Raw genomic sequence first — 25,924 nt, 5'->3', positions numbered from 1 at the left:
GGTGCAGACAAAGCGACAGGGACAGGAAGCATGCAAAAGGCGCACATGTGAAGATTAGGATCTTTGGGTGGAAGAGTACCTGCAAAACACTATAGTTAACGGATTTCCCGTGGGTATTGCAATTGATTGTTTGAGTGAACGAGAAGAATCAGATGTAAAACCTATTTTTCAATAGTATCAATAAGGATAACAAGGGTAGGTAACTTTTTACGTAGTGCAGTGGTGGTTTTTGGGTCAAGTAAGCTCATCTTGAGACAAAGAATATTAAAAGTTGAAACCGAGGCTTCACCTTGCAGATGAACTCCACAAGAAAAATAGCAATGCAACACAAAAGATCGTATATGAACTGAAGAGCATCTGGCTTACGGAAAATATTTATTTACCAAAAAATCGTAGTGAACAAAAGAATTTCTTTGACAACATCGCCCCCAACAAACATGAGAGGCTTGGAGACATGGCCTACGGCTACCATTGCATGATATATGCAAATAAATTAGAACTCTAGCGAAAAAGGTATTCTCTTTCCACGATTTCGCTATTCTCTTTCCACGAATTAAAACTCTCTGATATAAATTTACATTATTACAAGACAAATAAATGAGTTATATTTCTATAAAAGGTATTCTTTTTTCACGGATTCATATTTCAAGGCACAAAATAGAATAATAAAAATGACGATTTGGTCAAGACCATTCAGAAAAGAAAAATGGTAATGAACAAAGAAAAAGAGAACTATTTGAACATTTGTAAAGGAAAAAAATCCTCGGAACAGGTTGCTCAAATCCTCTCCAATGGAATTCTTGAGCCTAAATGTTAGCATGAAAAAAAATCTAACTACCCACGCTATTTGCGCAGGCCCCCTCGCTAGTTTAGTAAGACAAGAAGAACATGTGGCACCACACGCAGCAAAGGAGAAGGTTTAATGTAGTGAACTAGTGTATAATAGTGTAGTACAGTGTTGGCCTCACTAGAGTACAATCGATGGACACATAATGACAGCTGAGATAATCTTGCTTGGTACAGTGTTTGCCTCACTAGATGGGCGCATCATGACAGCAGCGATCAAGTTGTTGTCTTCACAAGCTCCAGCAGATTCACTCGGCACTCACCGGGATGTAATCCTTGTTACCACCAGTTGATATCTTGTACACGTAGAATATCAACACGATTGCACTGCAGATGAGTTAAAGTTAAAGATGACACAAGCCTAGGACGGCAACAAAACAGCAGTCTGTAACTGTACAATGGACAAATATTTCAAGATTGAAGTTCAGGAACTAAATAACTCATTTAGTTCAAAGCAGAGGGCACTCTTTGCATGATTGTTCATGTGCTATTATACTTGAAAGATAGAACTGAAAACTACACAAGGAGCTCCCCAAATCATAGATAAGAGATATATGATGTAAAGCTGAATAGTAAGTAACAACTTCCAAACAATAGTCATTGTAGCTGTGAAAGCAGTATAAACTGGAATTTTCTACAAACGGTGAAATGGCTAGTGTTCTTCCGTAAGTTCAGACAATCAGTTTATAGCCTGACCTTGAGAAATAATTAGTAAGACAAACACTGAAACTGACATGGATTGAATTGATGTTAAAGGTAAAATATTACATCCTAACTTGCTGCTCCAATGTTCATGCACAGATTCTGATAATTCATATACCTTTGAAATTGTTTGCTAATGAAATTGCAATACAGCCGTGACACTTGTTGTAAAAGCTAGCGTATTCATATATTCATGTGAACCACCAAGTCGCAATGCACTCAAATAAACACTAGCATTAAACAGCAGAAGAAGCCATGATTTTTTTTCACTGAGGGTAAGCCTTATTATGTAATGGGTTACATAAGTTTAGCTTCAATGAACCAACATTTTTATGCACCACATAGACAAACCAAATTACTTACTGACATAACATGTAGGCCCAAATCATGTACCATGTGGAAATTAGAATACATATAAAAGAACTTGGCACAACAAACATATGCCCATATGAGAGAGAAATTCGAACAAACCTGATAGCAGCAATAATTCCAGCAGGCATTATCTTTCTTGTTTTGAAATATCTTATTCCCATGACAACAGTCAATACCACAGCACAAACTGTTAAAAGAACAAGGTTAGAGGATGCTATATGATGAATACCGAGTCTGAGACAGCAGATAGGCTTGATACATTATAAATAGGAAATCACAAAAGAGCAGTCGCTTGCAACCAATGTTAGTGACCAAAACATGGAAATGGACAGAGCTTATCATACAAATCCCTGTAAAACACATGCAATCAGCTAGAGCACAAGCTAGTGAAGCAACAATACAGAACTAGCATAACATTACTGGAGTGGTCAATGGCTGCAAAAGTTTTTAATTCAGAGACAATGGGAATTATAATAACATGCTTGCATTCAGAGATTAGCATTTCGAACTATGAATGCATTGTTGGCATCCCATCATCTGCATTCAGCCCCAAACCTAATGTCACTGCAACAGCCGATTTCCCTACACACAGTACAAATTTTTTTTGAACGGCAAACTGTGGGGCAGTTCCCCACAGCAAAACAACAGAATATATTACTGCAAAAGGACTCTACGAGAGCTTGCTCTCTGAACTTCACAGTCCAGAGGGTTCATGCTTGGACGCGCCGCATCGAAGATGCACACAGTACAAATTACTAAAATCTATGTGTAAGTTAGGATTTCCGAATCTGTCTGTAATCCCATATCCAGTGTGACCGCACGAAAACATCAACCCGTGCCCACTCTTTTTGCTCCACCAATCAACTAAACAATTACGATTCACGAGCAGGACTGAGTACACCATGGCGGAGAAGTCAAGCAAGCAAGACAGGAGGGTAAGGGGAGGGAGGAGAGCGGGCAGTAGCAGCAGCAGCAAGCAACGGACCGATCTGGAGGACGGTGGCGAAGACGGCGCCGGCGCCACCCCCGCCGCGCGCGAAGGCCCAGACGCTGAGCGCGCCGGCGAGGAGGATCGCTCCGCCGAATCCGGCCCCCGCGGCCAGCGAGGCGGTGCTCCCTCGCTTGAGGTAACCCGCGATGCCGCCGCTGAGGACCAGCAGGCCGTAGGGGATCGTGACGTAGAAGTCCTCCATGCCGGCGCTGCCCCCTCCTTCGCCTCTGGTGCTCTGGAGTCTCGAGTCTCCGCCGGTGGGTGGTCGGCTAGTGGACTGGAGATGGGCTCGTGGCAGTCACAGTGGGCCAAGCCTGTCTGTTGGGGTAACTTGGGCTGGCCCTGCTGAGAGCCTTGAGCCTCCCTCCCTCCGTCATCTGCCCATCAGACAGGCCCCATTCCTCTAATGATCAGACAAGACAATTTCTATTCCATGAACTCTAACCCCACGGTGAACATTCCTGTAATGATCGGACAAGATACATCACTAGATGACCCGACGCAGTCATCAAATGGAGCTCCGCGGCGCTGCGCGCCCGGCTCGGCTGGGCCAGGAAGGAGCGCCACACCGTCGTCATCCAGCGCCAGCTCGACGGCGACTGCTACGGCGAGAACCACCTCTTCGACGCGGCGCGCACGTACCTGGACGCGACTATGGACCCGCGCGCCACGCGCCGGCTCAGCCTCGCTAGCTCCCGCGGGACGGAGCCCGACGGCACCGTCAGCAGCTCCGGCACGATCATCTATTCATCTGCATGGAGCCCGGGTGCTCCACCGTCGACGTCTTCGAGGACGTCGTGTTCACGTGGAACCGCCGGGCCGAACACACCAAAACGCGGATTTAGTACGCCATGGTGTATATACGCCACCTTATCGGAGGGCGGGCATTCAATCGGCCAGGCGAATGTTAAACTTCGAGTTCGTGCAATTTACCAGGACTATGTCATTAAATCTGTTGCATTTTATCAGGACTCAGTACCGGTTGCATTTTAGTCCGGTTGTATTTTTGTTGTACCGGTTCTCCTTTGTTATTTTTAATATAATTAATCAGTAGGGATGTTGATAGTATCGTTGAGTAACAGGTGGCCCTGCTTGAAGTGGTCGGAATCATGGCAAGTAGCTGCCAAATCAACATATCTACTGTTCTGCTCAAAGATTGATCGCTGAATGGTCCTGAACTACACAAATCGCATCTATGCAAGCCACCACACCCAACGAATGGAGCCTCAGCGACTCCATGGCTAAGGCAACCTGAGATGACTAAGCATGCTATAAGGGCCACCGGAGTGTGAAGCAATCGTTCGAGCTACAGCGGGAAACATCTAATCGAGGATAGATATCTATTTGCGGCGAGATCCATCAGCGCCCCGAACTAGAATCTGATACAGGCACTCACCTGCAAATCCATTGCGACCTTGCTCAGGGTACCCGTCTGCAGAAGTGCGCTTCAGACTCTGCAGCCAGCGGATCTCACCCCTGTTGGACCAGCGGGAGCACCATGGCGCCTTCCCTTTGTCGCTGCGAGGAAGACGGCGGTGCCAGTACTCGAGCGCATATCGGCTTCAACAGCGCCTCCGCTGTCCCAGACCACCTGATGGAGACTAAAAAAGTAAATGCGACTGGGCCCACCAGCTGTAAATGAGAAGCTTCCCGACTAGCATTGACCCGGGTGAGAGCGACACGCATCCAGCGTCGCCAGTCCCACCACCTTAACGCCGTGAAACATCACAACGGAACCATTGGAGGAGCGAGCAGTAACTGCCCGGAAGATCTCCACGCGTGGGGCTAACCAGAAACACGCCGCTGCCGTCGATCGCTGGCTGGACGGCTCGGCGATAAGGTGGTGTGTATCAACCACGGCGTAGAGATGCATTTTCGGAACACACCACCGGCCCGGAACACCTCCGGCGAAGGGCATCACCCTGTCCGGGCTGCTCAACTTCATCGACAGGCTGTGGTCGACGTGCGGCCAGAAGCGCATCATCGTCTTCACCACCAACTACAAGGACCGCCTCGACCCAGCTCTGCTCCGGCCAGGGCACGTCTACACGGGTTACTGCGGCTGGGAGGCGGTCAAGACTTTGGCCAGGAACTACTTCCTCGTTGACGACCACGCCCTGTTCCCGGAGATCCAGGAGCTGCTCGCGGAGGTGGAGGTGACGCTGGCGCAGGTCCCGGAGATGATGCTGCGGAGCGAGAACGCCGACGTGGCGCTGCAGGGGCATCACGAACTTCCTCCAGGACAAGAAGGAGAAGAACAAGCAAGGAGGAAAACGCCAAGGGAAAAAGTAGCTAACTAGCGTCTAGCTAACCCATCAGATTCTTCGGCTGGCTGCTTTGCAGCTGGCTGCTGCTGCTCGGCTCTCTGCCGCAACAGCTGCAGCACGCAACAGCTCTCTGCCGTAGCAGCCAGCCAGCCGAACGCAGCAGCCAGCCGAACGAGACTGAACGTTTTCCTAGGCTTGTGTTGATGCTTTCGCTCTCAGTCAACTGTTTTAACTTCTGTTCTTATGCCGTTCGTTCTGTATGCGCCCTCTCCATTGTACAGGCCCGTACTTAAGTTTACGAGGTCCTGGTGCAAAACACAAGATGGTAACCTCATATTTTCATAATGCAAGTAACAAAAATGTATTTATACCTTATAATTAATTACCATAAGCATTAATGCATGCTATAATGTGGGGATAATAGAACTGAAACTCGAACTGACCAAGCATCCAGCTATTGAACTTGACGTGAAAATAACTAGACTAACATACTTAGGGGGTGTTTGGGAGGGGGCTAAACTTTAGCCCCCTATTTTAGCCAGATTTTAGCCCTTCTCATCCAAACACTAGGGTTAAAATGGAGGGGCTAAACTTTAGCCCCCATTTTAGCCCTTAGCCCCCCCATAATCCATTAGCCCCCTCAAGGGGTGCTAAAATGGACTAGAGGGGCTAAAAGTGGTCCCCTCATCCTAAATTCCACCCCTGCCCGCACGCCGTCACCGCTCGACCCCGCCACCCGGTCGCCGGCCCCGCCGCCTCCGTCGAGCCCCGCCGCCTCCGCTGCCCCTGTCTCTCTCCTTCTCGTCGCGCTCTCTCTCTCCTCCCCGCCGAGCTCCCTCTCGCTCCCATCCTCGCCGTAGGCTGCCGGATCTGAGGTGAGGATGGCGGCTGCGACGTGGAGGCTCATGGCGAGCTCGAGCTCGGCGCCCTCCCCGCGTCGCTCAAGCGCCCGCGCGGCGTGCTCGGCGAACTCGAGCGCGCGCGGCGCCACCGCCCTCCCCGAAGACCATGGCGTCGCGCGCTTGCTTGAGAAGGAAGGACCCCAGATTCGAGTTGTCGAGCGACTCGTCGGCCTCGCCCCCTCTCCACTTCACTCCCCCCGTTCCCGTTCCCCTCCCAAAGCTGGATCGACGGCGCCAAGGAGCGAGATCGATGGAGGGGACGGCGCTGGCCGCCGCCATGCCGTCGGCGCAGGGGGAGCTGGTGCCCCTGTGGCTCAAGTCCCTCCCGCTGGCGCTCGAGTTCCGCCCCACCGCAGCCGAGTTCGCCGACCCCATCGCCTACCTCCTCAAGATCGAGCCCGCCGTGGCCCCCCTCGACATCTGCAAGGTCGTGTCGCCGCTCCCGCCGCCGCCCAAGCGGACCACGCTCGGCAACCTCTCCCGCTCGTTCGCCGCGCTCCACTCGAGGGGACCCCTCGTTCGAGGCCGAGGCCGGGGCCTCGCGGAAGGCCCTGCTCGTGAATGGGAAGATGACGAGGTGGGAAGCAGCGCCATGTGCGTGGCCACGGCCCGGAGGAAGAAGAGTTGCAGAAGAGCTGCGAGAGAAGTAGCGGAACTTGCCCCTAACGCTAGCTAGAAGGAGGGAAACGAGGAGTATTAATGTCTTTTATCAAGCAAAGTGCTAAAGTTTAACCCCCCACCCAAACACCCCAAAGTGCTAAAATTTAGCACTCTATTTGAGGGGGCTAAACTTTAGCTTAGGGCTAAATTTTAGCCCCTCCTCCCAAACACCCCTTAATCTCTCTAGAATGGGTGGATATGTATGGGTTTAGTGAGACATAAGATGAGAAGAGCTTCATATACTATATTATGAGAAAGGCAAAAGGCCTCCGCAGGGTTTCTTTAGGCCCCGTTTTCTTCCACTAACTTATTTTTAGCACCCGTCATATCGAATGTTTAGATACTAATTAGGAGTATTAAACGTAGACTATTTACAAAACCCATTACATAAGATGAATCTAAATGGCGAGACGAATCTATTAAGCCTAATTAGTCCATAATTTGACAATGTGTTGCTACAGTAAACATTTGCTAATGATGGATTAATTAGGCTTAATTAGGCTTAATAGATTCGTCTCGCCGTTTAGATTCGTCTTATGTAATAGGTTTTGTAAATAGTCTACGTTTAATACTCCTAATTAGTATCTAAACATTCGATGTGACACGTGCTAAAAATAAGTCAGTGGAAGAAAAATAGTCAGTGCTAAAAATAGTCTACGTTTAATACTCCTGATAGCTTTTGTCTATTTAAATTCCTTTTGTTACTGGTGCTGCTTATTGGGGCAGTATCTATTATTTTGGAACGTATTATCATCACTCTATGTTACTGTAACATTGAATTTTTAAGTTATTAGAAATGTACTGCTCTATCTAAAGTCGACATATATGCTGCTATTGATATTTTTTTCGATTGTTGTCGAGCTTGACTACTCTTGAGTATCTAGCTACAATGCTCCAGTCTTGTTATTGGTGCTTAAATTAGAGATAATTTCGTGCCACCTTAAACTACTGTGCAATCATTGGCTGTAAGCAGCTGATGCTTGTATATATATGGACGCTTGCATTGTGTTGTTGTATAGGATCAGTATGCATCCAGTAATAGAACAATTAAGATCAGATGCTTGCACCGGATGATTACATTATTATATTCTTATAAATGGTTTTGCTTATGAACCATTATTGTCTACTAGGTTATGTTCCAGACATAGATCGAGCTCGCCATCATCAGTTTTCTGTGCATAAGCTTGTGACTGGTGCCGTTTTAAAATGGGATAACCTGGTAGCTGGGTATGTATATTCGGCTGCAAGAAAATAATGGTGGACGTCACCAGCATGACAGAGCACTAGATCTAGAGTGAACCTCTCCTAGTCTTGTGTTTTTGGCAGATGACACACAACTGGAAGCCATCGGAGTGCTTCTTGCCTGGCGATGTCAATTTTTTGCACCGGAAGACCTAGCTTGGGTAGGCAGGATTGCTGCCCGGGAAAGACTATCGCAGCTCAAGATCCTCGTCGTTGGCAAAGTCAGTTTCCGAAGAAAAGTTTGTCTGAATCGCGCATACAATCTCAAATATGTTTCTCTATATATTGCTGAAAGTTAGGAAAAAAAAGATCTTGATGTTGTATTTGGCTAAGTAAATTGATTGTGAACTTCATATTATAAATATGATACTTGGAGCAAGCTATTGATCATAAGTCAATCTTAGCATTTGGTAGTTTTAGTTTATTAAACTAGCTCTCTTACAGTTATATAAAGTGCCATGTTAAGAGTTGAAGATAATTAATCAGTTTTGAACTTAAATCTGTGCAACTGTGCTATTTCTTATTGGTGGTAGAAAACTTTTCTGTCCTGATCTTTCATTCATTATTATTGAAGCTTGTGGTAATCATGATTGTGCATCTAATATAGCTAAAGTTGCAACAGATATAGGTAGCTAGGTGCAGAATGACGTGTGATCACAATTATTAGCTTGATAAATTTAGCAATTTTCCCTTGTGAAACATATGTTAGCAAATCATTTTTTTGTATCATGAGATCCGAGTTATAATGTATGTATGCTCATATGCTTTACAAAGCAATGCTTTATTTTGTTATTGGCCTCGTGCATATATATCCAGTAGTGTTTAGCTAACGAACTTGATGACCAGATTGAATCGTGCAGTTCAAAGCCGGAAACTCAAACACTGATGCTTTGTTAAGAATTTACTTCATTTTTGTAGTGGTGATTGGTGAAGCCCTGATTTCTTTTTTTTACTAGATCGTAGTGGTCTAGATGAAGCCTGGGCCTTTTTTTGGTGGGCTATGTGTTCTGACTGCTGAGGCATAATATTTGCTGGGCTGGTGTTGTCATGTTGGGTTGGGCCGTCTATAGAAGAGCGTCCGGCCCCTCTCTTGGCTCTCTCTCCCCAGTCCCCACCACACTCGCCTCTCACCGCCGCCGGCAGGTTGCGCCGTCCAGTGGCAGTCCCCCTGTCTCCGCGCCGCCACCCAACCCACCCAACCCGTGCGCTCGCCACTGCCAGCCGCTTGTCCTCCTCCGCGACCGACGTTGCGCGCTTCACTTCTCCGTTAGCCGGTGCCGGGCGGCGCTCCTGCCCCAACGGCGAGGTGCGATCCAGTCGGGAGGAGGGATTTGCCTTTCCATCGCCGTCTCCCCATTCCCCAAATTACACCCGCCGACCAATCTCCACTGATGAGCGGCGAAGCAGGTTATCCTTCTTCTCCTCGTTATTGTTGTGGGATTATATCTGATTACGTTCAACTTCCGAGGGTAAAATTTCCACCAAACTGTCGAATCAGATTATAGGATGGGTTAGGCTGGCGTCCAATTACTTGCCATCTGCATATTTGGTGGACTATTTTGGCCAGGAAAGATTAAGGATTTGTAGCACTTTTCACCGTAGCCACGTCTAGGGTTATCTCCTGCTTGAACAAGTGAACCCCTTAATCATTATATTTCCTCCTGCCTTAAGAAAATCATGTATGTTGAAATGTGTGTCACTGTTTATCTTTGTAGGCATGTCCCATCAATCAGACACTTCGTCCTGCTCTGATGATTCCGAAGATAGAAACACCGTCAACCCAACAGGCATATACACTATGGAAGATCATTGCTGAGCACTGTGTCCTGCACAATTTACTTGAGCGGATCAGTGTGAAGATTCATGCCAAAATCAAAGCACGGCAAGCTGGTAAAACTGGTACGTCTCGCCGCCGGACTGGTTTTCATAGGAGAGTCATAGAGAGAGATCACGGAGAGGGTCATCAACGGCTTGTCACTGATTTCTTTTCTGAAGATCCAGTCTATGATGAAAAGGTATTCAGAACAAGGTACTGGATGAGTAGACCCCTCTTTCTACGTATTGTCCGTGCGCTAGGTGAGTGGTCCCCCTATTTCACCAAGAGGACTGATATCTGCTATCGCCAAGGGCTGTCACCTCTGCAGAAATGCACAGCTGCAATTCGTATGTTAGCACGTGGCTGTGCGGCAGATGCTGTGGACGAATATGTGCAGATTGGTACGAGCACAGCAATGGAGTGTTTGGAGCGGTTTGCAGAAGGGGTGATTGACAAGTTTGGCAGAGAATACTTGCGAGGCCCTACTAGTGCTGATATGCAGCACCTACTACAAATTGGTGAAGGCCTTGGCTTCCCTGGCATGTTGGGAAGCATTGGTTGCATGCACTGGGAGTGGGAAAATTGCCCTCCTAAATGGATGCGTCGTCTTAATCATAGTGATCACGGCTTTGCCACATTTATTCTTGAAGCTGTTGCTTCACAAGATCTCTGGATATGGCATGCTTCTTTCAATGCTGTTGGCTCCATCAATGACATCAGTGTTCTCAATCAATCACCGTCGTTTACTCAAGTCTTGAAAGGACAAGCTCCCCCGGTGCAATTCTCCATCAATAAGAGTCAATACAATATGGGATACTACCTTGCTGATGAAATTTACCCAGAATGCACTGTATTTGTTAAGACAATACCCTTCCCTCGAACTGAAAAGGAACGATTGTTTGCTAAACATCAAGAAGAGGCAATGAAGGATGTTCAGCGCGCATTTGGAGTCCTGCAATCTCGTTTCCCCATTGTTCGTGGTCCAATTCGCTTTTTCCAACGAGCAACTCTTGGGAAAATCCTGCAAGCTTGTGTCATACTCCATAACATGGCAGTTCAGGATGAGAAAGACATGGCAATTACTTGTTCTGAACCAAATGAAGCTTCAGGTATAACAGCTGTTTTACCATCAAACATCAAAACTGGGCCTGCCAATTGCTTAACTAATGTACTCCAGAGAAGTGCCCCTGTTTGTAGTCAAGCAACACATGGCCAGCTAAGAAGGGATTTAACTGAGCATATCTGGCAGCAGTTTGGGCCATTTGGCGACAAGTAAAAAAGATCTAGTATTAGTGTACGAAGTCATGTCGCTTGGTGGGTCACTGGTACGTAGCTTGTCCTAGTTATCTATTTAAAATTCATGTTGTTTAACTTCATTTGTAAGTAGCTAAGCTATGTTGAATTTTTGCATTTGCATCTTGAAAAAGATTAGGTTTGGAAATTAATTCAAACTGGACCTTGAAACTGGATAAATTTAAATAACTTTAATGCTGATCATTCTTCAAGGTTTGCTTTCAAGCAAATCAGGTCAAATTGTTCTGTCAGGTGTGCTCGATCTCTAATTTGAGTATTAGTGCCCCTTCTCGGATGTAGAGAAACACATTCAACCAAAGCACACTAGCTTATGTTGATATCTTTGATGCTTCCAACTGGGGAAAAGGAAGATACATGTTTATATATTATTATTATTATCTCCTGCAGTGCTGGTTATCCATCAATTTTTTTGACATCTATGTGCTGCATCATATATAAGACAGAAAAGGCTAGATTACTTCTTCAGTAACAATAATAATCTTTTAAAAAGTGTAGCCTTTCACTAGTCTTTCATGTGCTGTTATGAAAATTATCAAAGTGTGCAAGAGAGCATTACGTTGCTCATATTAAGATTGTTGTTATTGCCATTGTCTTGTGCAGGCTATAATTAGCTGTATAAACGGCTTTTTTTTGGGGGAAAAAAAGGCTGATTGGCAGGATACAATCGTAGAGAGACTTTTGAATTGTGAGGTACCATTACAAGCTCAATATATACGAGTGTTATTCTGTTCGTTGAAATTGTTCGTTTGGAAATTTCCCGAAAAGCTAATTATAGGTTGTTCTCTCCATCGGAACAATAGGGCCGTTATGCTTATTACTAAACTTGTTGAAGAGATGAAATAGAACCAAGGTCTATCTTTTTGACTTCAATCGGAACTTCTCTTGACCCAACGACACATTGATCTAGTTTCCATCGGAGCCACAAGGGACTGTTTAAACTGATTCGTTTCTGTCTATAAGCTCCCAGTGCATCATAGGAACTAGAAGTGGGAGAGAGGGGATGTGATGATTGAGGTTTTGAATAAGACGGATTTTCGCGAGAGAACCAAATCCAAGTTGGTGAAGATCATGATTTGGGCTGGCATAGTAGTTATTACCTTTGCAATTGCAGTTCGAATCTATCTGATCTTTATCTTTTTGCTCAAAGAACGAACAAAACCCCTTGTTGAAGCCCTTTATGATAAGCTTCCCTAGATCTGGGAAGTTTCTCTTTCACGGTATTGGGTTGTGGGTTTTTTTCTACCAATGGCGGCTTTCCCTTCACCGCCCCCATGGGGGTGGTCCACAGGGTTCATAACTGCCCCTCTTACTACGGGGCGTTTACCTAGCCCTTGGGGTGCGTATTGTTTGTTGACCATAACTAATGAACCCAGTTAGCATAGGGAACATATACTTTGTATTGACTAAAATATATACTTTGACTTTCATGTGCTAGAACTTTAGCTCGTAAACATAAAAGTAGGGTACGAACTTTTATGCAACGATTGGGTTCAGTATTTTTAGAAGAATTTTTGAGACGTGGCATCTGACTGAACTATCAATTCTGCCACTGGAAATTGGGTGGAAAAAACAAATGTCTTATTTTTTCTGTAAGAGATAGCGTTATTCTTCAAAGGAATCTTCAATCTGCACAAGGAACTCTGTACCCTTGCTGTAGTCTATTCTATAAAGATTTCACTAAAGCATCATGCTTCTGAAGTAAAGGATGCTCTTCTTCTCCTAGCTGATTAGCCTGCCATACCTGAGTTATCTGGTACAACTGAACATTGGGATAAGGCTGAAGGGTACAGGTCTGATTTTGTTCTCTTCTAGCTAGACACCAAAATTATGCATGATATTTTGTTAGAACTTGTAGTGGTATCTAGCCCCTGTGGTCACATATTTTGTTGAGGTCTGATTTTGGTTCTCTTCTGGCTTGTGGTTAAATTTATGAACAAGTCTCCACCTCAACTTAACTGGAAAGGTGCTGTATTCGTACATCTCGCCCAAGAGCAGCGGCTCATTTCACGGTAGATGGCCCATGGAGCAGGGCTTGCTTACAACATGCACACATTCAGACACCTGTAAGTTTTAATTCCAATGAGCTTATCAATGCGGATTTGAAGCAATATTGGTTGCTGGCATCAAGGAAATGCGTTCCACTACCACTACGTGATAAGTTAGCCCCGAAATCCAGAATGGACCAAAATATTGATTAGCTTGGCTACCTCGTGTTTCATTTTTATTGTGACGATTATTGCCAATCTTGTTGCAAAGGAACGGATGGAGTAGAAAAGGCCGGCCTCCAGCTAGCTTTATTTGCAGCAATTTACTCGGTCGCTTCAATCCCATGCGATTCGTACGTCTTTTGCTAAACTATGTATACCATGTGCTAGGCATAATTGCAATTGCAACTCGAGGCACATGGGATGGGACTCGAAGAGTGGACTTTGATATATAACCTATAAAAGGAGCACGCCTGAAGCAAGCGCGCGCGTGCTTATAATTAGTTTATATGTAATTCGGCAAATCTGAGCCTATAAAAGGCCCACCCACGTACTCACCTAGCATCGATCGCACATCCAGCTTCCCAACATACACAACACACTAGCATTATTATCGCAATACGTACAGTAGCAACACACGCACAAAATTCAAAGATGGCGCCCGCCAACGCCAAGCCCTGGAAGCAGCAGGCCCTGATTCTGATGGCGGCGCTGCTCCTGGGCGCTGCTTCTGGGGATCCAGCTCCAGGCAGCGATCTCCCGCTGGGCGCTTGTTCCGCGGGTCTTGAGCAGTTGCGTTCCTTAGACCGATCATGTTTCCGAACCGTAGTCTTACGTGCCACCTCTGAGGAAGATGTTCGAAAGTGCTGTGGCAGGCTAGGAGATGTCATTTCTGAATCCAGCGGAGACTGCGCTTGCGATCTTGTGAAGGCATTTGAGGAGAGGAACATCGACGTCGCTACAGTATGCGAGCTAGGTATGACCAAAGAAGAGTGCCAGGCCAAGTAGGATGCCGAGAAGGCAAAGGCGGATGCCGGGTCATCTGTTTCATTTCCCGCTAATTAATAATTTCACTGCAGGCTCAAGCGGCATCGTCGCACCGGCTTTACTTCCTTCCTTCCCTTTTTTTTATAATCGCTTCCTTGTTTAATTTATTTGCGGTTTCGAATGGTGCGGTGTTTGTTTGTTGGACTATTCAGCTTGGTGGTTTGAGTTGATTATTATTGTGTTTGTAACTTGCATTGTTATGAACCCGGCCCCCTCTATGATATAAATTTGATTATTATTGTGTTTGTAACTTGCATTGTTATCCACCAGTTTGTTTTACTACTTGTGGTAATTGAATGTTCGATCCTGCTGATGCTAAGATGGATAAGATGTGCATTATTGACTCAGCATATGATCAGCAGCATCAATGATTAAGAATAGAAATTCTCATTCAAATCGCCGGAAAAGAACAATACACATTGGGAAATTATTCAAACTGGAACAATGAAAAAACGCCATTGGTTGGCAAGGGAAATCGTGTTAAAAATGCAGAGTGCAAGGCAAACGATCATGTCATTTAAAAACGGGCACTCGCCAAAATAGAATGTAACTAAAAACGGATGGTTTTTCTTGCTAAAATTTCTGAGTTTTTCTGCAAAAAAGATTATCATCTGAGGCAGTGGCGGATCCAGAAACGGGCTTCGCTCCGGGCTAACTAATATAAGGCTTAAAATCTTACTAGCCATAGACTATTAGATATAATATATTTTCAAAGAGCACAATTCAACCAATAGACTCAAACAATACATAGAATATTGAAGGTAGAAAAGTACCAAATTAAGAGTCTTCCATGATAAAAAAAGAACCATACATGTCTTCATGAATTAACACCACTTCCACTTGTTCCGACGTCCTCAATTCTACATAAAAATTTTCAACATCTCAACCCTATATAAAGCAAGATAACATTATGTATTGAAATAGACTAATACAAGTAAACAACATGCACCTTGAGCCCTCGTTTGGCAAATTCATCTTACGGTTTCTTAAGCCTTGAAAGCGCTTTAGAATTTTTTCATCTTCAATCGACGCAAACAAATCTCGCTTAATATAGCACATCATGCTATTATTCAACCAATCATCATTCATTTTATTTCTTCATTCAGTCTTGATAATATTCATAGCAGAGCAGGCTCTTTCAACTGTTGCTGTTGCTACTGGCAAAATCAATGCAAGTTCAATGAGACGATACACCAAAGGAAAAGCTGTATCTCTTCCAGTCTGAACCATCTTCTCAGCAAGGTTACCAAGATCAATACAAGTGTCAAAATTATCATCATTTTTGACTTCATCAATGAATATACGAAGGTCACCCGCAAGCTTTATGCAGTTATAATCACAGAAGTCATCTTTATAAATCTTAGCAAGCTCAACTAACTTCTGTACTTCAAAGTTGGCAAAAGAATCCCTCGGATCAAGACAAGCAACGCATCTCAAGAGTTGAGTTGATCTTTCTGGAAATCGATTGTTTAACTCACAATAAACTTGATCAATCACAACATTGAAAATTCCATGATAAAAATGATGGTAGTAACTCACTAGTTTAGCACCACGACATCTCGAACGACCTCTAACTGGTATCATATCTTCCATATTAGGAATTTCTATGTTGTTGAGGAGGCAAAACTCCTTTACCTCTTCAAAAAGAGCATCCCAACCATTTTCCCTCATTTCATTCATATTTCTCATCACAGAGCCAATTAATCCTATTGCACGAACAATATTTTGATTTTTCTTTTGCAAACATTGTGACAAGTCTTGAGTCATCCCCAGTACTCTGATCATAAGATGTAATATGAACACAAATTCAAATGACTTCATTCTTTGAATCAATCCAGAGGCTGTAGTTTTTTTCCCCATCAGTTCCATCTTCACTAATATTCTCCAACACCTCCAGTACAGAGGACCACATGATCATAAGACATGCCAATGTTTTGTGATGTGTTCCCCACCGTGTATCACCAGGCCTAGCAAGACTAGTTTCTTGATTTTTCCCTCTCCCAGAAAAAATAGCACTACTATCTAACTGCTCAACAAGCTTATCATGATGACTTTGAAGGAGTTGATCTTTCCACTTGCAAGAAGCACTAACAACATTGATGATTGAAGTGACATAATTGATGAAATCAAAAGTTGAGCCACAACACTTGGCTATAGAAACTACCACAAGCTGCAATTGATGAGCAAAACAATGGATGTAAAAGGCATATGGGTTTTCGTTCAATACTAGTCTTTGTAACCCATGAAATTGTCCTCTCATATTTGAAGCTCCATCATATCCTTGCCCTCTAATCTTGGAAATAGATAGGCCATATCTTCTAAGCATAGTATCCAATGCTTCTTTTAGTGAAGTTGATGTGGTGTCAGAAACATGTTCAATGCCAAGAAACCTCTCAATCACACTTCCTTTATCATTGACAAACCTACAAGAGAAAAGAGAAAATAGTATTACTTGAAAGAAACAAAACAAAACCAATAAAATAACCAAATGGAGACAAGGTATATAGCTCACAACCACAACCATTTGTTCCTTATTAGATGCATCACGAGCCTCATCGACAAGAACCGCAAAACAACGATCTCCTATTTCACTTTTAATTAACTCACTTGTCTCCTCTGCACAAGCCCTAGCCAAATCTTTCTGAACCATTGGACTACTCATTTGATTATTCCTTGGAGCATTTTCACCAGTCACAAGTGCAGCCTTAGGATCCTTCTTTCTGTACCATTCAAGCATCTCCATAAAGTTCCCTTTATTTCTTGATGTTTTAGACTCATCATGTCCACGAAAGGCTAGATCTTGCAAAAGGAGAAATCTAGCAATGCCTAACATGATACTTAAACGAGCTTTATATGCCTCCTCTTCGCTGCACTTGTAACAGTCCACACATGTTCAACACTTTGCCTCTGATTTTTGAAATCAAGTGCACGCTTTCTTGCATTATTATGAAAGCCATCAATTGATTGAGCATGCTCCTTGAAACAATTTTTTGCATTCTTCCAATTTCTAAACCCAACTTTGGTAAATGTATCATTAGTATGAAACCCAGCTTGTTGTGGCTTAAAGAGATAGCAATAAAAGAAATAAGCTGCATCCTTGGCTACACTATACTCTAACCAATCAAATTGATCAAACCATGATCCAACAAATCCTCTTGATTGGCCTTTACCATCTTTTTTCGTTTTTGGAAACTTATGACCAGCTGGCCTATATGGACATATTTGTAGATATGCTCTCCTTGCCTCATCCCTAATGTCATGATGAAAATCATCAATTGGCTTCCTTTGTCCTGGATCAGCAACTATATCTCTCATATCAAGTTCAATCCGTGGTCTTTTTTGCTCAACCCGGCTCTCTATAGTTTCGGCACTACCGCCACTCTTTGACACATCTTTTTTAGCATAGTATTTCTCCATTCTAACTTCTAAGATATGAAATGTTGCAATTGCAAAGTAAGACTCAAATACCAGTCCTGCTCAATCAGTCAATGAAATGAAATATTCATGATTTTGCTAGTAGGCAGTAGCAATCATAGAGCAATTTTCAAAAAAAAATAAAATAAAACCTCAAGTCCTCAACACTTCAGCAGTTCAGCAGGCCTGCAGGGGGCAGGGCACTGGCCACAGCGGCCAGGCGCCAGGGGGCTGGGCGGCCAGCGGGGGCGCGGCTGCACGAGGCCGGAGCCGCGCCGCCGCGTGACGGTGGAGGACCGGAGGAGCGCCGGGCGCCTGGGCCACTGGTCGCCAGGGGCGGATTTGGGCCCCTAGCGCGCGGGGAGCCGAGGACGGCGGCCGGCGGGGCGCCGGGGCCGCCGGCAGCAGGTGGCGGCGCGCGCGGCCGGCGGAGGCGTGGCGCTGCCGCCTGCCGGAGCCTGGGGGCCGGGACGGGCGGCCAGGACGGGCGGATTTGCGGGAGCTGGGACTCTGGAGGGAGGCAGACACCGGACACGGGAGGCGGGGCGACGGCCGACGGGTGAGTCCGCGAGGGACCGAGGGTGAATGCGGTGCGGCGCTAAAGAGGCTAGGGCGACTCCGCGAGGCTCGCGACGGCCTGCTGGCCTACTGGGGTTTCTCCTTCTCGGGGTGGGCTAATAGGCTGATAGGCTTTTTTATGCCATTTTTATGAACCAATTTTCCACTGTTCATGGGCCTCGCCCCGGGCTGCAGCCCAGGGCCCAAATCTGCCCCTGATCTGAGGAAACACTGATATATACACGTGACCACGATGCTTGATCGATCTTACTAAAATCAATGAGCTCCCATCACATTATGATAAGGGAAAGGAATATGTATTCGGGAAATGAACTAGTGATTACAGTTCACCAACTCAAGAGTTTGGCATGTACATAGTTTATTGGAGAAGGCCTCCAAGCTAAGGGGAAAAGGAACAAATTAATATTCAGAAGGTATAGGTTGTATCATTACATCAGCATCAATCTGCTTGATATAGCCCATGAAAAATCTATCAATGGGCATGAAAAAGGTAGATGTTCTATATTTTCGTATATCTTATACAAGTACGTACATCTTTTTTCACATGTTATCATCAATTGTCATAATTGAATTTTGTTGCGTAAGGTCAAAGAAGTATCTCATATCAGTATCCTTCAGAGGAGTCTCCCATTCCCCCAGAGTCCACTTGGGCTACGCGGCCTAGAAAGAAAGAGGCCCGCGATACCTTGGGCTGAAACTGAACCACGCCGATACCGAGCTAGGCTTGGCACTGCTCTCTTATTTTTTCACTCACCTCGTCCCCGTGGGCCATCTTGCGCTCCTGCCTCGCCGCACGTCGGCCGGTCGCCGTCCCCGGCGGCCCATAACGCTGTCCGTCGGAGCATCCTGCTTCTCATCCCGGGAGTCCGTGACCAGACATAGCATTGCGCCGATGCCGCCTGTATCGGTGACGGGGCTAAACCCTAACTAGCCCCTCGGCTTGTGCGACTATGCGTCCTCCGCCGCCAGCCGCTCCTCTTCCTCTCCAGCCACCGTCGCTCTCGGCTCGCCGCGCTTCTCCGTAATCCGATCGGCGCTGGTGCCTGAAGTCAGTGAAAGGGTGATCGGGACCAGCCATTTTGCGTTTGACTTCTAGTCCTTGATGGGCGGTGAAGCCGGTAACCATTTTTTCTACATTTAATTCTCGTGGGATTATGTCTGGTCCAATTCCACTTTCCGCCTGTTTTGCTTCAGATTTCGATTAGTTGTATTAGTTATTGTAGTGTCCATTTACTTATTTAGTTGGCTTGCGTTGAACATTACTGTTCAGTAGATGATGAATTAGATTAGACACGGTATTGGGATCATTTCAAGAATGATGGGGTCGTATTAAGGTTATACTAGTATACTAATGGTAGCATAGCATCCGCAAAGCGCATAGAGTTTTACATTTTCTGTGTAGTGTATCTAGGCAATTTGGAAGTATAATCCATAGTCTACAGAATAAGGGTCCATGCAAGCATGGATGGTGGATTAAGTTCAGGGGCAGTGTGATCTTTATAATGTTGGCTATTGCACAGTTGTTGATTATCCTTTCTTTTCAATACTCAACTGGTTCAAATACAATTGCTTGGAGAATAGTAGCATATAGATTGCAAGTAGGAGGTAACATGATGATAATTGGCCAATCTCCAGAATCTGGATATGAGTTTGTATTGATTGGTTGCACATGCACATAGAAGGATTTGCTCATCCCTTTCTAGCAAAAAACTTTGGTGCCTACCTTCATTCACATTTGGGATCATCGGAGCACGGCACTTGTTCATGCGAAACATTAGCCATTTGTTTAACTTTGCAGGTATGCCCCATCAATCAGACACACATTCTTGCTATGATGATTCTGAAGATAGCGACACCATTGACCCAACTGGCATATACACCATGGAGGAATTCATCACTGAGCAAGGTGTATTGCACAATTTTCTTGAGCGGATCATTGTGAAGATTCAAGCCAAAATTGAAGCTCAACAAACTGGTACATCTCGCCGCCGGAGTGGTACTAGGAGGTTTGTTGGAAGAAATCATGAACAGGGCCATGAACGACTTGTGGCTGATTTCTTTTTGAAAATCCAGTCTGTAACGACCAACTCTTCCGAACAAGGTACCGGATGAGAAGACCCCTCTTTCTACGTATTGTCCATGCCCTAGGTGAGTGGTCTCCCTATTTCACCAGAAGGAGAGATGGTTTCTATTGCCAAGGACTCTCACCTCTGTAGAAGTGCACAGTGGCTATTCGTATGTTAGCTCGTGGATCACCAGCAGATGTTGTTGATGAATATGTACAGATTGGTGAGAGTACAACAATGGAGTGTTTGGAGCTGTTCGCGGAAGGGGCGATTGACAAGTTTGGTGGTGAATATTTGCGATTGCCTACTAGTGTTGATATGCAACATCTACTACAAATTGGTGAGGACTGTGGCTTCCCAGGTATGTTGGGAAGCATTGGCACTGGGAGTGGGATAATTGCCCACCTAAATGGATGCGCCGACTTAATCATAGTGATTATGGTGCAGCCACAATGTTTCTTGAAGCTGTTGCTTCACAAGACCTCTGGATATGGCATAGTATCAAAGATCAACAATGGGCCTGCCGATTGCTTTGCCACTGTACTCCAGAGAAATGATACTATTTGTGCTCAACCAGCAGAAAACCAAATATGTGGGGACTTAATTGATCATATTTGGCAGAAATTTGGGCCATCTGGTGATGAGTGAAAATAAGTCTTCCTAGTTTAAATTTATTGTCATATCCTTTGGTGGATCATTGGCATGTCTCATGTTAATCTTATTTAAATTTCATTATCTTTGCCTTCATTAATAATTAATCAAGTTTACGTTTAGTTAATGATTCAAAAGTATATTTTGGAACTAACTAAAAATGTACCATGAAACTAATAATATGAGCAACTTCCTTCCTGATCTTATTCCAACACCCATCATAATTCCAGTATGCTTTGAAGCAAATCATATCATTTTTTTATGCTGCAGATTGATCTGTCAGTTACCCTCCACCTCCATCTGTAACTTTAGCTAGATTTGATTATTTGCTACTTCTACTGAAGTAATTATGGTTTTTTTGAAAATTTTAGAGAAACATAGTCAACCAAAGCATAGTAGCATAGGTTTCTACCTTGATGCTTTCATCTGGGGAAGATGTCATCATGTGTTTATGACACATGGCATCTACAGGATCATTATTCCACGAATTGTATTTCAAACCTACATGCTAACCACCAGTATATAGGAACAATGTTCTGCAACTATATTCATATGTTGTCATCCTAAGCAGAACATTCAAACCTATTGAGTTTACAATATACTCCCTCCGTCCCAAAATACTATTTGTTTTGGTTTTTTCAGGTACATAGCTTTTGATATGCATTTGTACATAGCTTTTGATATGTATTTAGACATGATATATATTTAGATGCATATCAAAAGCTATGTATCTAGAAGAGCAAAAACAAATAGTTATTTGGGACGGAGGGAGTATTATTTTAGCTTACTGTGCTTAATCTTTTCAATGTAGTTGGCAGTCATTTTTACTATGCTTACAGTGCTTAATCTTTTTTAATGTAGTTGGCAGTCATTTTTACTATCTTTGTTTAATGCACGCTACAATTACCAACATAGACCACTTCTTGAAAGATATGATTGTGAGCTTATATTACCTACATAGAATGCTGAAATTATAGACTAGCTTGCAGAGTTTCAGGGATGTACATGTACCGTGTCACTGAAATATATGCTATGACTTACTGTAAAAGTAAATGATTTTATTTATGTGATCTTTCCTTTGTATAAGAACTTTGAAGCAGTAATGTTGTAGACAAGAGGGAAAGACGTTACTATGTTTTTGTCTTAAAAAAACTGGTACCAAGATTCGAACTGGGGCCGGCAACAGGGGTTTCATTGACCCTCGGAATTCAATGCGATAGCAGTTACGCTGCAAGAATCTTTGGTGTATCAATGGATACACCTGGCTACATTCTGTGACCAAATGGCCGTGCTCCTCAGCCTGATTGGTTTGTTGCCAAAAGTTTGGCATGCCAAAATTTTGGCTAGCCAATATTTTAGTAAGATAAATGAGAGAGGTTGGCAAATTTTGGCACTCAACCAGTTAGTGGCTAAAATTTTGACTTGCCAAAACTTTAGCATGCCAAAATTTTAGTAGCAAAATCAGGGCCAAGAAGTCTAAACCGTGAATTTTCCTTGCTCTTCCCATGTAGATAATACTCATCGATCATCACTGTTCTGTTACCATCATCACCTTGCACCTTGCAGAGTTTACTCACGTAGTCACGTGACTAATTCCTCCAGCACGAACAAACTAGGCTGGAGTTCTTTTTTTTTTAAATTAACTAGGCTGGAGTTCTCAACAACGGTTTTCTGTGTTATTACTTTATTAGTCTGGTTCCGATTCTTTTGTCTATTGGTCTTTGCTCCTTCCAAGTGCTCTTCCCTGCTGAATTTCGGGTGTGCATCTTACAAAATTTTCAACATGGTCTAATCGATTTCTTGATTTTTCTTGTTCACAAACTCCTTATGACCGGGGTGACAATTTTTTTACTTGGGTTGCACAAAATTTTAAAGCCATAGAGGTAAAGCAGTTCGTACTTTTTTTAAGAAAAAGAAAAGATAAAAGAGTAGACGTGTGCATAGAAGAACACTCTATTGGGCTGGCCTGCTGGATGGACCATGTGGAACTGGGCCTGAGGGTAGCCCATACAAGGCGATCTCGCTCCAGAATCCCCTCTCTGCTATCCCCTCTCTTAACCCGTCCGCCGCCGCCGCCGCTCAGTTCTCCGCGGGTTTGTTCGCATCAGCAGCGTCTTCCACCCGAGCTGCCACCATGGTGAGACCACCTCCCCCTCTTACGCCACGCGCGGAAGATTGGCCGCCCGCTTGAGCGCCGGCAGGATGATGGTTGCGTTTGCTGACTCGTTCGCGATTTTCCCCCCTTTTCTCGGCAGCCGAAGCAGATCCACGAGATCAAGGACTTCCTGCTGACGGCGCGGCGGAAGGACGCGCGGTCGGTGCGAATCAAGCGGGCTAAGGGCGCCGTCAAGTTCAAGGTGCGCTGCTCCAGGTACCTCTACACCCTCTGCGTCCACGACGCCGACAAGGCCAACAAGCTCAAGCAGTCGCTCCCGCCAGGTCCGTGCTCCACTGCTCCTCCCATGACCCCCCGCATCCATCGGCTGCTGCACCTTTCGTTCGTTTTGCTTGCTTGCCAGTCGACTGTGTCTGTCCGGGTGGAATCAGATGAATCATTTACGGACGGGTGTAGGCCATGTTGCCGGTGTGCGAGATCGATAGGGGTAGCGGTGCCTAAACGACTGAATACCTGTACCTGATGCTTCGGGTAATTTGGCGAAGAAAAAGCTACACTTGATGGGCATACTGGGCTGTTGCTGGTTGGATGCGAAATCCTGGTAGTTTCATGTATACATTGGGGTGTTTGGGAATTGGGGTGTTTGGGAAACAGGGGCTAAACTTTAGCCCTGTCACATCGGATGTTCAGATGCTAATTAGGAAGACTAAACATAAGCTAATTACAAAACTAATAGCAGAACCCCTAGGCTAAATCGCGAGACAAATCTATTAAGCCTAATTAATTCATCATTAGCGAATGGTTACTGTAGCACCACATTGTCAAATCATGGACTAATTAGGCTTAATAGATTCATCTCGCGATTTAGCCTAGAGGTTGTGCAATTAGTTTTGTAGTTAATCAATGTTTAATACTCCTAATTTGTGTCCAAACATCCGATGTGACAGGGGCTAAACTTTAGCCCCCGTCTGCCAAACACCCCCGACTCGTTCTATTTGTGCGACATACGAATTTGATTGAGCCCATTTGTCTGAGACATTCAGTATAATGACAATTACAGAGAAATCAGTGGATAGTCATATATGTTATTCTGGATAGTCTAGAATCTAGATCTTCCTATTTATATAGCCTGCAATCTTTTTTTTTTCATTCTGATGGCTTGCAGTTATCATGGCTTGTCACCGGATACTTGATTTGTTGTCAGTGTACTGCACAAATAGGATGATCGGTCCGTGTGCATGATATACTTCTGCTAGTTTGTTGCTGTCATTGTGTATGACATAATGCTTTCTACCTATGCATGGCTACTGTAACCTTGGACTGGTGTTTATCCTACTATTAGTTCAGACTATTGTAAGTTTGTAACTATAAAACCTTGGTCTGAACAAATTGTGCAGAATATATTTATAGATTCATGCTGCAAATATGATAATACTGTGCACATGTTTTGTGAATCCTGAAATTTACATGTTCTGCATCATGCCAAGTCATTTTGATGTCAGGTCTAGTGTTCTGAATCAATTTTATTACTTATATGGTTTATGTGTGTACAATTTGCAGAGTTGCCCCGCTTTACACATACTGATTGTGATTTTCCCTTCTTGCAGGCTTGAGCGTTCAGGAGATTTAAGTAGCAAGCCAGAATATGACCTGTGCGGTTTCAGAGATGTCTTCCGCCAGTATTGCTTTAGTATAATGCATAGGTGGCTTAAACCATGTTTGAACGAATTATGAAGTTTGAGTTTGAAAAGTGTAATGTTGGAAGTGGTGTATTGGACCTATGATCCTGTGGTTTAATGGTACTCTCCTGTGGAGAAGATAACGGCCTATCATATTGTTCTAAGTCTGAATTTTGTGTCTTGTACTTCCCCTTTTCAGATTTCTGCTCTGTTCCAAATTCTCAGTTATAGTGTTCCAATTTCCAAAGTCTGAATTGCCTATCATAATTTATAAGTGTACCTGCAAGCTGCGGGTTGTTGTTCATGCTATATTTTTGTGAAAAATTTTGAGCTAAACGTTTGTTCAGTGAATCATAGGCATGTATGTTTTGAAGTTCTGCTACGCGCAATGCTCTTGGAGGCTTAGGGATGGCCCCTTGGAGGCCCGGCGCGGTTGCGCCACTTGCACCCCCTAATGTACGGCCCTGGCATTGTATATATGTATCTGTAATCTTTTCATGTTCAATGTTATGCATCTTTAAGCATGAAGCCCTCAAGCTCATTTCCATCACTGATGCTTCATTTTCCTAGTCTTAATTAAGCTGATGTTTTCGCTCTCTGACAACTGTTTCAACTTCTGTTCTTGTTTCGTTCGTTCTGTACAGTCTTTGACAAATATGTTTGGACCCGGCTAACAAGTCTTTGACCCACAAATACTGTGGATCTTGCAACATGAAGCCCCCAGTTCGAGCTCACTTCTGTCACTTGATAATTGCTAGTGCTAGTGTAGAATCAGGACATCAGGTGGTGTTCAGTGTTCTAGCTGCTACCTACCACCTGAATTAAAATGGGATAACAGATGCAGATGGCATCTAGCTGGAGTTTGTGTAGATGACATCGGTCTGGTACCTTGGAAGCTAAGGCTTTCATATAGTCTCGTTAGCAAATTTGATCGAGTGGTTCAAAAAAATATCAGGAAAACAATCCACAACTTTATAGTTTACAATTAAAAATGTTGTTTTTTTCTCATAGTACAAGAATATATTTAGGCGTACATTTTATGGAGAACGTGATGGTAGCATTCTTTGCACCACTATTTTTTCAGTTTTTTTTGTGACAATTTGGATGGTGTTTTGAAGGTTCATAGGAAAAGGAACGTGTCTCTTTTTTTTGCGACTGCCGCCAACGAAGTGCATTCTTTTTTTCTCTCGAAAATTTCCCAGGTGCTCAGGCATATTTCTGTTAAACTTTTAAATATGTACATAAAGGAACTGTATTTCCAAAAGGTAAATAGTT

The 25,924-nt window shown here is 44.2% G+C and overlaps 2 protein-coding genes and 2 pseudogenes across 2 annotated transcripts; 2 read left to right on the top strand and 2 right to left on the bottom strand.

The window, feature by feature from the left end:
• Positions 1-713: 713 nt before the first annotated feature.
• LOC117842183 (protein FATTY ACID EXPORT 5) lies at positions 714-3,273 on the bottom strand. Its single transcript, XM_034722554.1, has 3 exons — positions 2,906-3,273; positions 2,020-2,107; positions 714-1,173 (listed from the first exon to the last, which is right to left on the bottom strand). Exons 1-3 carry the CDS (start codon positions 3,111-3,113, stop codon positions 1,095-1,097), a joined length of 375 nt encoding a protein of 124 aa, XP_034578445.1. The 5' UTR covers positions 3,114-3,273; the 3' UTR covers positions 714-1,094.
• A 6,426-nt stretch (positions 3,274-9,699) lies between these two features.
• LOC117844734 (uncharacterized) lies at positions 9,700-11,982 on the top strand (annotated as a pseudogene).
• A 2,979-nt stretch (positions 11,983-14,961) lies between these two features.
• Positions 14,962-16,753, bottom strand: LOC117844737 (uncharacterized; annotated as a pseudogene).
• A 6,078-nt stretch (positions 16,754-22,831) lies between these two features.
• On the top strand, positions 22,832-24,820 carry LOC117844736 (large ribosomal subunit protein eL38z/eL38y). The gene is made up of 3 exons (XM_034725507.2): positions 22,832-22,991; positions 23,110-23,293; positions 24,578-24,820. Exons 1-3 carry the CDS (start codon positions 22,989-22,991, stop codon positions 24,598-24,600), a joined length of 210 nt encoding a protein of 69 aa, XP_034581398.1. The 5' UTR covers positions 22,832-22,988; the 3' UTR covers positions 24,601-24,820.
• The last annotated feature ends 1,104 nt before the right edge of the window (positions 24,821-25,924 follow it).

This window comes from Setaria viridis, chromosome 2 (genome assembly GCF_005286985.2).
Source record: "Setaria viridis chromosome 2, Setaria_viridis_v4.0, whole genome shotgun sequence".
Taxonomy (NCBI): domain Eukaryota; kingdom Viridiplantae; phylum Streptophyta; class Magnoliopsida; order Poales; family Poaceae; genus Setaria; species Setaria viridis.
Note: the sequence above shows the minus strand (reverse complement) of the source record. Positions and strands in the feature narration are given on the sequence as shown.

Excerpts from the sequence above, each read along its gene's own strand:
- LOC117844736 (XM_034725507.2), top strand. Across the intron at positions 23,294-24,577 it reads CAAGCAGTCGCTCCCGCCAG|GCTTGAGCGTTCAGGAGATT; the intron begins GTCCGTGCTCCA and ends CCCTTCTTGCAG.
- LOC117842183 (XM_034722554.1), bottom strand. The coding sequence starts at position 3,113 with ATGGAGGACTTCTACGTCACGATCCCCTACGGCCTGCTGGTCCTCAGC. Across the intron at positions 2,108-2,905 it reads CGCCACCGTCCTCCAGATCG|TTTGTGCTGTGGTATTGACT; the intron begins GTCCGTTGCTTG and ends TTCTTTTAACAG. Across the intron at positions 1,174-2,019 it reads GGAATTATTGCTGCTATCAG|TGCAATCGTGTTGATATTCT; the intron begins GTTTGTTCGAAT and ends ACTCATCTGCAG.